Genomic DNA, 14,417 nt, shown 5'->3' with positions numbered 1-14,417 from the left:
TCGCCCACCCCTGCTTTGGCCGCCCTCGGAGGTCCCGCGCCCCCGGCCGCCCAGTTCTCGGGTTGGGCGGTCCCTTTGTTCCTGAATCTTGTATTGTACTGCCATATCAGTACTATGCTTAGAGGCCCTTTATTATTTTATTTTTCCGTACCCGCTCGCGCGCTCAGATTCTCCACTCGGTAATTCTCTTGTCGTCCGTTATCAGACTCAATCTTACAAAGGAAAAAAAATAAATGAATGAATCATAAACCTTCATCGCTCGTACCCAACCTTGTTGAGATTTTGAAAGCGCACGTAGGTGTATCATCCATATTCTCTATATATTAGACAAGACAGCAGCCAAATGTACTTTATATGCATGCATGCATCCTCCATCATCAATCCCTTTCGTTTTCCCTCACTCTCCCCCCTTCGTCTCGGCTTGCTCTTACTCCACTGCGCTGGCCTGGTCTGTTCTGTCCCGGCCTGTCCTGGACTGTCCCGTTCTGTCAGCTCTCCGTTCTGTGCTCTCCCATTTTGGGTATCAGTTACAACTTCAGAAACAGTCTGCCTTGGTATATTCAACCACCTGCGCTAGCTTCTCGTTTATCGGCCTCTTCCTGCTTGATCCCGCCTAATATCCCCCTTCCTTCCTCTTTCCCGCTATCTTCAGACACCTCCCGGGCTTACTCCTAGATCAATTGACCCTGTTTATCGCATTTTATATCTCACTCTGTTCGCTCCTCTTTTTCTGGCCTGACCTTTTTCTTGTCACACCTCAGTTCATATTTTCCACCCTTTCAAAACATATTGACTTTCAATTCTGATATAAATCATCATGGCTTCTCTATTGCGGTCCGCTGCAGCAGGTAGAAAATCAAATGATAAAAAGAAGTCTATCATGGGTTTCTCTTCTAACGCTGCAACCATTGATGGATCTGCAAGTATTGCTTCTTCAATAGATTTTCCTAAGGGCAAACCTGAGCTGAAGCTTGTTCTCGAAGGTGATGTCTATACAGATTCTGGTATGTTATAACTTGACAGATCTGAGTAGACACTGCTAACTGTGAAAATAGCTAGAATGGCATATCTAGACGCTTGTAGTTTGCTCGTCAGAGCGACTTCTCGGATATCGAAACCGGAATCTCGCGCCTATATGCTCTCTGTCGTAAGTTGTCACTAGCTCACTTCTGCTGATATATATGTGATATTGATATCTAAACTTTTGATATAGTATGATGCTTATATCCGCCGTGTTTCAGAACTGGAGGTCGTTTCCAATGCAGCGGCAGACACGCAGTCACTATCGTCTTCTTCGCGTGACTCGAGAACTTATTCAATGATATCATTTGCTTCTACCGCGATTACTCCTCCAGGATCTCCTGGGGAGTCTTGGAGCTCTCCTGTGCTACCTTCAAAATCATCCATGGTTGCCGAAGAAATTGTGCAGGCACTCCAAGAGCAAGACGAGTATGCTCAAGAGCTGCTCGCAGCAGAACGAAATCTCGTTAATACTATTCACGACTATGGTGGACTTGGATTCCAAAATGGCTTGTTCCCATTTCTGGCTCAGGTAGTTCCTGCCACTCTAAGTTCCTCTCCATATCTCAGCTCTATGGATGACTTGGATTTAGACGAGGACGCTAAAATTGTGAAGCAGGCTGAACAGTTACTTCAACTCGACGATGAACTTGTTCGTGTCGGTTTCCGCTCCGCAATGCCAATTCCTGTTATTATTGCGCCGAGTCCAAGCTGTAACAGCCCTCCACATCAAACTCAACATCAGCATCAGCATCATTCAACAGGGTCATATGTAAGCAGTTTTGGATCTATGTTCGGTATCGGAAATAATCGCGGAAGCAGTGCTTGGTCTATGTCTGATGCCCGGTCTTCCACATACAGCACTCGCAGCTCACGGAGTGCAAGAAGTGAAAGGAGTGAAGGCTATTCTTCGAGCTCAGCGTCCTCTGCTGCTGCTGCTGCCGCTGCCGCAGCGGATAGTCAGGCAAAAGCAAGATTACGAACTTTCAAAATTGTTCGTGAAAAGCCGAAGCGAGAAAGCATAGCAGATAAATTGGTTGTCCGACAATACTACAACAAAGATGATGGCGATGATGAACAATATAAATACCATGATTTTGATGACGAAGAGGAGAAGAAAACTATCAATGCATTGGATAAACTTGACATTCGCTCTGCAGCTCGTCCGAGACTGCCACCAGCTATTCCACCACCAACTCGACCGTCGACTATTCCTATTGTCCCTACGGCTTCGGTCGTGAAAAGTATCAGTCTCAAATCGGCCACGCCATCGTTGATGTCGTCATCTGCATCAATAGCATCATCAACAGACAAGTCGTCAACAGGAACTGTGAAACCAAACTATGCGCGTAGCGAGTCACAGATGTCAGTTTCCAGCGGGAACTCCTCAGCAACCTCTAGTTCAAGCAATGTGGATGTCGAAAATCCTCCTCGAGGATCGCCGGCGCGTGAATTCTGGCAGATGCGCCTGATTGTAAAGGCGCTAACAGCGGCAACAGGCGGTCGATTGACTGAAGAAATCGGATTCGCGCCTGAATTGCTGCAGAGCGGGCGCGCCCGGATCCCATGGGTCAGAGATAAGGAAGTATGCTGCGAACTCATTCTGGCTGAGGTTGTTCGACTGCGAGTTGAAAGCAGAGACGTAGGAAAATTTTCACTGGAACCGCTTGAGCGAGCGGTTGGCATGGCTCGACGCGTTGAAATCTGGATCGAACGAGTACGCAGCCAACATGATGGGCCAGAAAGCGCGGGCTCGCCGACTCGCCCTACCAACTCAAACTCGGCTGCAGTACAATCTTCCGCAGCGTCGATCTCGTCAACGAGCTCGTCAGCCTCAAAAGAAAAAAAGCGATGGGCTGGTTTCAAGTCTGGAATAAGCAAAGTTGTCAACTCCGGTGGACTAGGTGATTTAGACCGTATGGATGGCTCAAATACAGATCGGACAAGTTCATTCCGACCAGACAAGTCGCTTACTGCTCCAGCTCCAAGAGGCGCGCCACGGAAGGTCGAGGTTGCAATTGCACAGATTGTCGCCGACGCGCGAAAGCGCGTTCCAGCAAGCGTTCGAGACGGCAAATATGGTCGATATTTTGTTTTGGTAGTGGCAGCTCTAGATCAGAGTGCGTTTTTGGAACGCAGCTTGAAATCGATCGACAATGACAGAGTGTATACGGCCGTGCAGCAAATTGCCGCGTCAATTGATAATGCGGTGTCGACTAATATTCTGGAAGATGTGCAGGCACTAATGATCGATTATGTTCGGGGATGAAGAGAGATCAGATTGAAAGAACAAGTCAAGGAATGAAGCGAAATGAATATTGATTTCTGCTTTTTAATTTTTGGAGCATCGCCAGATGAGCAGTTATGGAGTCACTTGCTAGAAGAAAGGCATTGTTAATTTAAATGAGGAGCCATGAATTTCAAACGTATTTAATACATGAGTTGCTGGTGTTTTTGGTTAGTTTTGTTTGAATACGAATAATTAAATACTTCGAAGTGTATTGCAGAAAGTAAGAACAAACAGCAGTCTGGCTTTAGATTAGAACTTTGACGTAACCTAAATTAAAGAAGACAGCATGTCGCAAGGAAGATTAAAAGGTTCGATTACAAAAGAATAGAGGCAGGACAGAATACCAAATATCAGCAGCGAGCCGAGCGAGCTGAAGATGTAGATGACGACCGGCAGAAATTATAAACAAAACAGAATGTAGGAATCCTGGAAACAGACCCTCAAAATTGAATAGTTTTCAGATCGAGTGTGGGGAGAAGCGCCAAGCTGGAGAACTGACGGAGAGAAGAAAAGAGAGAGCTGGGAGCAGAGCTGGGAGGATAGATTTTGGGACAGGATCTGCACAGAGATCTGGACAAAGTAAGACACAGCAGGAGCGGAGAGGGAGGAGGCGAGGCTCGAGTCGGAAAGACAGAATAAATAGAGTAAAGGGTCTGAGAAAACCTAAGACAGATGGGGGTAGAACGAGTCGTCCTGGTCCTTGGAGGAGCCCATGCCCGAGCCGAGAGAACGATCGATGGGAAGACTAGGGCCAGGAGAAGCGGCCGATCTGTAGCTGACGAGGACTCTTATTCCGTCGCGGACGAGTCTATGCCAGAAACGCTCGAGGATGACGGCGCCGGGAGCGCCGTTGTCGTCGACGTAGATGGAGAATGCATGGTCGCCTTCAAAGATGCGCTTGGAGGTGTTGAGCTTCTGGATCATGGCGAAGAGTCCGGGGTAGGATGCGACCTCAGCGATCGGGACGAGATACTGCAGCGACTTTCCGGAGTCGGGGTCGAGGATGCGCAAATAGATGGAGCCTGTTGAGGATGTAGAGGACGGAAACGAAGGGGGCGAGGTGCCGGAGGCTGCGGATGAGCCATTGGATAAGCCCGACGAGGAGGAGGGAGCGAGGATGCCGGAGAGACCGGACGAGTTGGAGAAGCGTCTGGGGTAGGACGAGATGGACGTCATGTTTTTTTTGTCTTGCTTACGAACTGGAAGAGGGGTTGAGGCACTGGGCAGAAAAATGGATCTGTACAGTGCAGGACAATTGGACCGGACGACGTATTTATTCTGTGGTGGATTATGATTTGCAGCGAAGCGAAATCGTCGGACCTTTATATGTTTTGCAGCGCACGCAGTCTGTTATTAATTTACTGCAATGTATTTACATAATCAGCCAATGGCCAGCCAGTGATCGCCCATCTCCGCCGGGCCAAGACTTGAGCGAGACAGAAGCCTGAAACGGGTGAAAGGAAAGGTCTGGTTGGTGACAGGATTAGGCCAGCGTCTCTCGCAGAGATCGAGTGTTGCGATCCGGCGTGATCCGGTGTGCTTGCACGGGTTTAGTATTGTGGGCAATATGTACTAAAATTACTGGATTATAGAGCATTGTTTCTGCACGGTTGCACGTTTATACGTTTGTACGCTAAAAAAAGGACTGTGAGTAATCGTTCCGGGCAATAACAATAGCTGTTCCAGAATCAAGCGATCGCGGTTATACGAGCACATCAGACAATGGCCAAGAACACTAGTCCATTGAGTCGCCCACGTGAACACGCTCACGTGTCCAGTTCCGATCACGTGAGCGGTTCTGTAGGCGGCGGGGGAATAGGAGGGGGAGCAGCAGCAGCAGCAGTAGCGCTGAGAGGATCGGTGCGGAAGAACGCTGGGCTGAGCAAAAACAGGGATTTGGCGGGTTGATAGTGGAGCTGGACGGGTTGAACGTGGATCAACTGTTGGGTTCTGAGACGGAATTTTCAGTATTGCAGACTTTTAGACTTGCAGAATCGCAGAATTGTGGTTCTATATTGCAAATTTGCAGATTTCAGATTGCAGACTGCAGATTGTTGGATCGGAGTACTCAAAGTAGCTAAAGTAACCGTAATCATCTGTCTCGTTCTCCCCACGCGGTCGCGATGGCTCCCCCTCGAGCAGGTGTTCTGGTAAAGAACGAGCTGGCTCGCCCGCGGCCGGCTCCCGCAGGCGCAGCAGACAGAGCAGACTCTGACGACAGCGACAACACAGCCTCGAATACTCTTCGAGGCCGTCGCTCGCGGACTGCAGACTCATATGCTGCAGTCCGATCGCAGCTCTCGGCGCTGTCCAGTAATCCGGAACGCGCAGGAAACATAATCGACGCTCTACGACCGCCTGCCCCCGAATCCCTCATTTCTGCTCCGCCTGATATTGTCACCAATGTCCAGGGCTCAAGCGCAGGCGCAGGCTCGGGTGAATTCCATGTGTACAAACAGGCGCGACGAAGGGAAATGGAACGGTTGAAGATTTTCGATGACCAGCGCAAGAACGAGCAGGACAAACTGGAATTTGACCAGAAACGGCGCTCCGTCCAGGAGGCGGATCGACTCAAAACAGAAAAAAACAGGGCAAAGAGACGCAAAAGAAACCGAGCTGTTAAGAACACTAGCTCTTCATCTGCATCGTCTGCTGCTAATCCTACTACTACAACTGCTGCTACTACTGCAGAGGTGGATCCTACTTCAACTTCTTCTACCTCTATTACTTCCTCCGCCACAGCTCCAGCTCAAGACGGAGAAATTTCGCTCACCATAATCGACGACGACTTCTAATCTCATTTACTACTTTCTCTAACTTTTCTATTCCGTTATGTAATCTTAGTCTCTCTAATAAAATCTGATCACCCCTCCACCCCTCATTGGGCTCTGAATGTCCGGTTAGGTCTTTCATCCCGAAATCTATCTAAATATTACATCCAATTCCCTACTTATGTACGTTCTCCTATCTATCAATTCTCTTACTGCTATAAACCCGCACTTCCAGCCAGAGAATGTCAGACACGCCCCTGCTCTTTCCCGACACATTACCATTTCCCATCAGAATCGTTTCGCTACTCGTCAACCAGGGCGACTCCTTCTCCAAAAACTCGCCCCTCTTCCGCTATTCGTACTCCACAAAAGTTTCCCAGATCCGCGACATCAACGAAGAAGAGCTCGTCAAAACCGTTCTTTTCGCAGACTATGATACTCCGGCCGAAGGCTCGCTGAGCGCCTGGGCCATCAGCAAAGGCGACATCATCTCCAAACCTGGGTGTGTCTTGATTGGCTTCCGGCTCTCTATCAAACTAACTTTGCCAAACCAGATCTAAAATAGCTCTAATCGCAGAACCTTGTAACCATGAGGTCCAGTTCGAGGGAATGTGTGCCTTGTGCGGTAAGGATCTCACGTTCCAGGATTACTCGGGCTACAACGACTCCAAGCGGGCAAACGTGAACATGTTCCACAATTCGTCTGGTCTAGCTGTCTCGATGAATGTGCGTTTTTGAGCCTTATTTCTCTTGACTTCAAACACTCACTATTTTTAGCAAGCGGAAGCAATAGAAAAAAAATCGACCCTAGCTCTACTCTCCAGCCGGAAGCTGATTCTCGTCGTCGACCTGGACCAGACTGTGATCCATACCACCGTCGACCCAGCAGTTGCCGAATGGAAGGCCAATCCGGATGACCCACATTATGAAGCAGTTAAAGATGTTCATACTTTTTCGCTCCAGGACGGCTCCTCGTCCAATTTCTGGTATTACGTTAAAGTCAGACCAGGCTTAGACTCCTTTCTAAAGCACGTCTCCCAGCTTTATGAGCTTCACATCTACACCATGGCCACAAAATCCTACGCAGCTGCGATTTCTAAAATTATCGACCCCAAAGGTATTTATTTCGGCGACCGAGTGCTCACTCGCGATGAATCAGGTAATTTGGAACAGAAAGATCTCAATCGACTTTTCCCGGTGGATACAAGCTTGGTTGTGATTATAGATGATCGAGGGGATGTATGGAAATGGAGTGCGAATCTGATCAAGGTCGTTCCCTACGAATTTTTTGTTGGAACAGGAGACATTAATTCAAAGTTTTTACCTAAACGTCAAGATATCAGTGCTGCTGGTTCGACCACAGGAAGCATGTCTGACAAAACGCAGTCGGACGAAGATTTGATAAGTCTTGAGCAGGCGCTCGTCCATGTCCATGATGAATACTACGAAGAATACGACTACTCAAAAACCCGGGTGGCAGGAGTCAAGCGCAAGCGCACTTCGAGTACTGATAGCGTTAATGGTGGCAATAGTCTGAAAGCAGAGAGCGATCGTACAGTGAGAGTCTCCGAGTCAGACTGGCGTAAAGGGATCCCTGACATTAAAACGATCATGCCTAGAATGAAGAGCAAAGTATTAGAAGGTGTGACGATTTTAATGTCTGGCACAATCCCTCTTGGTGCCAAACTGAACTCCGTCGACGTCGTAATTTGGGCGCGTTCATTCGGCGCAAACGTGGTTGACACACTTGCTTTCGACGTCACCCATTTAGTCGCGGAACGCTCAGGAACTGAAAAGGTGCACCGCGCAGCACGCAAGTTTCCATCCGTGAAAATCGTTCGACCGGCATGGCTCTACAAATGTTTATCCAGTTGGGAACGAGTCGACGAGGCTCCATATTTACTCGACGTTTCTCCAAATAGTTCCTGGGACGTGGACTCGAGCTCTTCCTCGGACTTTGATCCGGATGAGCTTGACGAAGAACTGGAGAACGAAATCCGTCAAGTTCTCAATGAACAAAATGAGCAGGCTAATGATCTAGCCTTCGTATAACCCTAACCTTTTGGCGTACGCTTGCAACGGTTTTTGATTTTAGATAAGAATCAGCTACGCAGCATTCGCTGCGTCTGCTGCAGTGAGGTGCATATATATTCCATTGTCTCTCTGTCGCTCGTAAATACTACCGACTACAGTGAAAGAGCTAATTCAACACAATGGGCCAATCTACATCTGCAATTGAATCGGTGCCAACAGTTTATCGAGTAGTACTCACAACGATCGAACCATTATTCGCTACACTTGGAGCTCTGGGCGCGTTCACCAGTCCTGCTCCTTATATAGCGGCGATGACGCGACACCTAGGCGTATTTGATCCAGCATCTCAGTTTGTGTTTACTCAGCTTGGTGGTGGCTGGCTATATTTTGCATTCAATGAGGCAGTGACATTACGGCTTTGCGACGATCTTCGGATATGGAAAATACTTTCTATAGGGATGCTTTTAAGCGATATTGCATATTGTCATAGCACTGCGCAAGCGGTTGGTGGTTGGTCTTCGTACTTGAACTTATCTTTGTGGACCACTGAGGATTGGCTAGTTTTGGTCACGACTATGCCAATGGTAACCATACGAGTGCTGATTCTGCTTGGAGTTGGACTTAAGAAAAGTTCGAAGAATTCAGGAAAGGATTCCAAGAAGCAGTAGAAACCTGGTTTAGGGCATCGAGGGTTTGAGGAGAACTGATTTGTTACTACGTCAATGAAATTGTCGCCTAGGCTTCTGTTCTTAGCCGATATGCTGATTGATTGTATGGATGTGCTAGCCTTATAACTTATAGTCTGTTGCGTATGATCTGTGATATGTAGATTGAAGAGTATCTATATATAGCGTTTATATAAATCATTGAAAGGGACTTAGCTTCAACAAGTATTTTGACTGCCCAATCCGGATCTACGGGTTGCCAATCCAACTCATCACATGACTACTTCACTTGATGTCACGTTGAGGACGCATTGTTGAATGCGGAGAGGTAGACAGGATTATAGAACTCTTCCTATGAGAAGCAGGACAACGACCACGACTACGACGATGATTATTGCCTGGAAATATTATGGAATTAGTGGATATTGATTGGAGTAACTTTTGAGCTTTTCGAATCACAAACAGAAGACAAGACAAGCGAATATTTTCAAAAATGGGCAGGCCAAGAGTAAGTTAAACTGGCATGGAGCAATCAAGCCCGGATATAGGCTAGACTCGCCAAAGAGCAATATTTAACCAACGAATTAATAGTTGATTATATTGATTCGGCACGGAGAATCTGAGGGAAACTGTATGTTGTTTTTTTGTGATAGCTGAGCTTATACTCAGTCTCTTCCCATGACGTTGCACTTACTCAAAACTAGGCGATCGATCGATTAATCGTTATGTTCCAAATCATAAGGTACCGCTGACCGCTCGAGGACACGAGCAAGCACGAGCAGCTGGACAGCGACTTAAAGAAACTTTACGGCCAGGAGAAAACGTGTTAGTCTACACTTCACCGTACCGACGGACGCGAGAAACGACGCAAGGAATTTTGTCGCAGCTTGAGGGTGTCGAGTGTCGAGTATATGAAGAGCCGCGACTGCGGGAGCAGGACTTTGGAAATTTCCAATATGATGAGGATGAGATGGCCAAGATATGGAAAGATCGTGCTCGTTACGGTCATTTTTTCTATCGGATTCCGAATGGTGAGAGTGCTGCGGACGTGTACGATCGGTGTGCCGGGTTCAACGAGACACTGTTCCGTCAGTTCTCTTCAGAAAAGTTTCCTCAGGTGCTAGTTTTGGTCACGCATGGATTGATGACACGCGTGTTTCTTATGAAGTGGTATCGCTGGACGGTTGAGTATTTTGAGAGTTTGCGCAATGTGCGCTACTGCGAATTTGTCACTATGGAAAGACAGGAGAGCGGAAAATTTAAGCTGCAGAACAAGATGCGTACTTGGACTGATGCTGCTGACGATCAGCACCTTGTAGTCGAGTCAGATCACAAATCAATCATAGCAGGTCAAGATGGCAGTGATGAAAGTTCGAATGACGACGATTATAAGCGACTAGTCGCAAAACAGGAGAAATTGAAGCAGCTGTTCGAGTCGATTCAACACGACAATCATGACGACGACTTACAAGAAGATGATCCGCCGGTGTCGATGAATCCTCAGTTGAGGTATCTTGACGATGCTCAAGACGATTCGCCGCGTTTAGCGGGAAATGGATTTCATCAAAAGACGTCGAGCATTGCAGATCCAGGTTCGTCGTCGGCAAGTACGCGATCTGATAATAGTTTTCTCGATGACTGAGTTATTGAATTGTTGAATTATGTGCTTTGGTTGCTGGATATGTATTTGTATTGATATTTTGGGTTCGGGAATGCATCGTATTTGTCTTGTTATTGTGCCTACTATTTTCTTATAATTCTCTAGTCATTGTTTTTATACTGCGTTTACTGTTATCTCTATCGCATCTTGAATGCTATGTTATTATAATATGATTCATATGATTTATTTAAATAGTACTTTATTGTATTATATATCCATAGTTATCGTATGATACCTTGCTGTCATGACCGGACAAGTTTACCTTATTGGGACATCAGATACCGATCGCCGACCAGATCCCAGACCAAGTAACAGACTATATTTCGGACGATTTCTCAATTCGTTCAGTTCATTCAAATATTCGATTTGAATTGTCATAGCAAGGTCAATTAGACTGCCCGAGAAATAATATAATTATCAGAGAAACAATTAATTCAGGTCTAATCAACTTGTATATCCTTCTCTCATTAAATCCTTTTATCTTATCGTATCAATGGCGAAGTGGGAAGAAATCGCGGCCGAAAAGCGGGCGAAACTTGCAGCGTCGATTCCAAAGGAATACCTATTCCCTGAAGATCAATTACCGCCTGCAGATCAACTTGACGTTTCCGGTGTGCCTGCAAAATTGCTTCCTAAAGATGTGCTTGAAATCACCGAACAGACAGCGACAGAGCTTGTCAAGGCACTGGCTGAGGGAAAGTATAGTTCTGTAGAGGTGACGACAGCGTTTATCAAGCGAGCTGTGCTGGCTCATCAATTGGTATGTATAGTAACATTGAGTAAAGATTGAAAGCAATTATTAACAAGTTTAGATGAACATATTCACCGAGTTCTTCCCTGAAATCGCCTTGAAGCGAGCTGCTGAACTCGACGAATATTACAAGTCGACCGGCAAGACTGTCGGTCCTCTACATGGGCTTCCAATTTCATTGAAAGACCAATTCTGCGTGAAAGGCATTGAGTCATGTATGGGCTATGTGTCGTGGGTTGGCCGGGTTGCAAAAGAGAATTCGACTATTGTCGATTTGCTGCTGGCAGCAGGTGCCGTTTTTTTCGTAAAGACCAACATCCCGACCTCTCTGATGGCCGCGGAATCGCGTAACTGTGTCTACGGCCAAACAGTTAACGCCTATAACCGAACATTATCTCCTGGCGGTAGCTCTGGCGGTGAGGGTGCGATTTTATCAATGAAAGGCGCGACAATCGGAATCGGCACGGATATTGGCGGATCAATCCGGATTCCATCCTCTTGCTCGGGCGTATATGGACTTCGACCTTCGCATGGTCGATTCCCCTACTTGAAGGTGGTCAATAGTATGGAATATAGTGAGGCGGTTGTGTCAGTTGATGGTCCCCTCGCAGTATCGCTTGCAGATTTGAAACTGTTCTCCAAGTCGCTTCTTTCCCAGACTCCTTGGAAGCACGATCCTCGAGTAATTGCTCTGCCATTCCAGGAGTACGAGTTGCCGACTCGTCCTCTTGTCTTTGGAATTGAGTATTCCGATGGCATCTTGACTCCGCAGCCTCCAGTAATTCGTGCGCTCAAGGAAGTTGCTGCTGCGCTAACCAAGGCCGGGCACGAAGTATTTGAATTTGTTTCTTACAAACCACAAGAAGGGACTGATCTTTTGGTTCGTGCGTGGACTGTAGATGGTGGAGATAATATTAATGGAGATCTCGATGCCTCCGGCGAACCGGGAATCCCAGACATCTACGAGTTCATCAAAAACTTGAAGCCAATCTCCATTGCGCAGCTCAATGAATTCAATAAGGACAAGCTTAATTACAAGACTGAGTTTCTTGAATACATGAATGGCGTCCGCTCACCGTCGGGCAAACCCATCGACGCCTGGATCCGGCCCGTAGCAGCTTCTCCTTCGCCACCTGCTGGCCAACTGAAAGTAAGATACCTCGGTTACACGGGTCTCATCAATATTCTAGATTATACAGTTGTCGTTGTTCCCGTGACGAAATGTGACCCTGCCATTGACTTACCCGAATCGGCGCCTGGCACTGGTGCAGACCAGAAACTTGAGAGGCTTACGTGGGAAGATTATAAAAACCCTGAGGATTATAGGAACGGCTCTGTCGGCGTCCAAATTATCGGTGGTCGTCTTGAGGAAGAGAAGATGCTGGCGATTGCAGAAGTCGTCGACAATGCCCTTAAAGCATAAATTTTGATTTAATCCTCTATTTCTGAAGTGCGTTCAAATATTGACCATCTAAATAAATGTCTCATGCTTATATTATGCCTACACCAGTAAAAACACATTAAATCATACAGTAAATAAGCCAAATCACGAAGTCCCAATGTCAAATAACATCGACACAGATTCACCATTATGAATTCTGCGAATGGCCTCTGCGAAGATCCTGCTAATATCTAGAATTTCCAACTTGGATCCCAGGGCAAGCTTATGTTCTAGCTGCGGAGCTGAGTTGGTCGTTATCACTTTATCTAGCGCAGATGCCTGAATACGTTGGATTGCATCGCCGGAAAAGATACCGTGCGTGATAATAGCGAAAACTTTCGTCGCACCTCGATCTTTGAGGATTTTGGCTGCTCGGGTTATAGTGTTGGAAGTGTCAACCAAGTCATCAATTAATAAAGCAACGCGGTCCTTGACGTCTCCTACAAGCATCATAGTTGCCGTGGAATGGTGATTATTGCCAGAAGACCGCATAGTCCGGCGCTCTTTGTGGATCAATGCGAAATCCATTCCAAGCGAGTCTGCGATAGCTGTGGCTCGTTTCGCACCACCAGCATCGGGCGAAACAATGACTGCTTCATGGTAGTTTGGAATCGAGGACGTGATATAGTGCTGCAGCAGTGGTCTGCCATAGAGATTGTCAACAGGTATATCAAAAAAGCCCTGGAATTGCGGATCGTGAAGATCCATGGTGATGATGTGGTCTGCACCGGCACAGGTCAACAGGTCAGCGACAAGCGTACCTGACTGAGCAACCCATTCTTTGTATCCGGTATTAATCTCGGTTGTGCTTCCTTGTGGGTGCCACGCGGATGCCTCCTTAAGTCGAAGACGTTTTTCCAAGTCCCGCTCAATTGAATACGGCTGCTGGCGCTGTTGCACGGCAAGATCGTTACCAGTCAATGTCGACATGAGAGGCGGCGCGGGCATCGAAGCCAGTCCGTGGATGGTTGACGATAAATTATGCGTACTATGTGACCGTGGTGAAGGTGGTATGCTTTCAAAGGTATAGTTTGCATGTTCTGTCCGAGGAGTGCTCACATTTTTGGCTAACGGCGCACCTAGTTTGTTATAGGGCACATCTGGTTGCCGCGAGTAGGGAAACAAAGGCATAACAGCTGTAACTCTTCTTGCAGACGCCGTTTTACATGCAGAAATCGTGATGAGTAGTTCAATAAAGTTGTCGTTTACGTGTCCACAACCTGGTTATTAGAACTGCGTAATCGGTAATAAGTTGGGGATGAAGTGACCTTCTTACCTGATTGAATCACGTAGACATCCTTTTCTCGAACAGAATCTTTGATCGACACCGAAGTTTCTCCGTTGCTGTTCTATTAGCGACACAATCTCAATCTCTGGTGTTCATTGCTATCACTGAACCCATACCTAAACTTTGCAGTCGCCAATCCCCCAGGCTGGATGCCCAGAATCCCACATATCGACTCGACGAGCTCTGGATGTGAAGATCCACTGAAAACGACCAAATTCCGCACCATTTCTGCGTGCTCGGTTCTGTCCAAGATGGATTTTCTTAGCGGTTGATATTCGTCTCGTAATATCCGATTTTTTGGCCTCGACTTCGCTTTAGTTCCGCTAACAATCTATGAATGTAATAGACAAAAAAACTGATCAAAAAAAAAACTGGAGTAGAAACCCCCAGCCCCAATCAAATCCAGCCTTATGTAAGTCATCACGTGGTGCTAGGTAACTGCTGAGTCATTATATCCCAATTACTTTGCAGTTTCTCATAGATACTACTATGTCTGC

The 14,417-nt window shown here is 46.9% G+C and overlaps 7 protein-coding genes across 7 annotated transcripts; 6 read left to right on the top strand and 1 right to left on the bottom strand.

Moving 5' to 3' along the window:
- Positions 1-717: 717 nt before the first annotated feature.
- On the top strand, positions 718-3,631 carry V1516DRAFT_100830 (uncharacterized protein). Its single transcript, XM_066918584.1, has 3 exons — positions 718-1,004; positions 1,056-1,147; positions 1,214-3,631. Exons 1-3 carry the CDS (start codon positions 818-820, stop codon positions 3,287-3,289), a joined length of 2,355 nt encoding a protein of 784 aa, XP_066780318.1. The 5' UTR covers positions 718-817; the 3' UTR covers positions 3,290-3,631.
- A 1,802-nt stretch (positions 3,632-5,433) lies between these two features.
- V1516DRAFT_618598 (uncharacterized protein) lies at positions 5,434-6,105 on the top strand (the record flags this gene model as incomplete). Its single annotated transcript, XM_066919416.1, has 1 exon — positions 5,434-6,105. The coding sequence occupies one exon, from the start codon at positions 5,434-5,436 to the stop codon at positions 6,103-6,105; it is 672 nt and encodes a 223-aa protein (XP_066780317.1).
- A 218-nt stretch (positions 6,106-6,323) lies between these two features.
- Positions 6,324-8,133, top strand: V1516DRAFT_683590 (HAD-like domain-containing protein; the record flags this gene model as incomplete). Its single annotated transcript, XM_066923518.1, has 3 exons — positions 6,324-6,583; positions 6,636-6,807; positions 6,859-8,133. 3 exons carry the CDS (start codon positions 6,324-6,326, stop codon positions 8,131-8,133), a joined length of 1,707 nt encoding a protein of 568 aa, XP_066780316.1.
- V1516DRAFT_100661 (uncharacterized protein) lies at positions 7,969-9,198 on the top strand. The gene has a single exon (XM_066918583.1). It carries the CDS (start codon positions 8,295-8,297, stop codon positions 8,781-8,783), a length of 489 nt encoding a protein of 162 aa, XP_066780315.1. The 5' UTR covers positions 7,969-8,294; the 3' UTR covers positions 8,784-9,198.
- On the top strand, positions 9,121-10,734 carry V1516DRAFT_646219 (uncharacterized protein). Its single transcript, XM_066920186.1, has 3 exons — positions 9,121-9,288; positions 9,372-9,411; positions 9,485-10,734. Exons 1-3 carry the CDS (start codon positions 9,274-9,276, stop codon positions 10,420-10,422), a joined length of 993 nt encoding a protein of 330 aa, XP_066780314.1. The 5' UTR covers positions 9,121-9,273; the 3' UTR covers positions 10,423-10,734.
- On the top strand, positions 10,735-12,693 carry V1516DRAFT_669488 (amidase signature domain-containing protein). The gene is made up of 2 exons (XM_066921192.1): positions 10,735-11,200; positions 11,253-12,693. Exons 1-2 carry the CDS (start codon positions 10,934-10,936, stop codon positions 12,612-12,614), a joined length of 1,629 nt encoding a protein of 542 aa, XP_066780313.1. The 5' UTR covers positions 10,735-10,933; the 3' UTR covers positions 12,615-12,693.
- Positions 12,590-14,276, bottom strand: V1516DRAFT_669487 (phosphoribosyltransferase-like protein). The gene is made up of 3 exons (XM_066921191.1): positions 14,037-14,276; positions 13,909-13,976; positions 12,590-13,852 (listed from the first exon to the last, which is right to left on the bottom strand). Exons 1-3 carry the CDS (start codon positions 14,144-14,146, stop codon positions 12,738-12,740), a joined length of 1,293 nt encoding a protein of 430 aa, XP_066780312.1. The 5' UTR covers positions 14,147-14,276; the 3' UTR covers positions 12,590-12,737.
- Positions 14,277-14,417: the final 141 nt, after the last annotated feature.

The sequence above is a fragment of the Lipomyces oligophaga genome (genome assembly GCF_038497815.1).
Source record: "Lipomyces oligophaga strain CBS 7107 unplaced genomic scaffold V1516scaffold_1, whole genome shotgun sequence".
Classification (NCBI taxonomy): Eukaryota; Fungi; Ascomycota; class Lipomycetes; order Lipomycetales; family Lipomycetaceae; genus Lipomyces; species [Lipomyces] oligophaga.
This window is presented reverse-complemented; position numbering and strand designations above follow the sequence as displayed.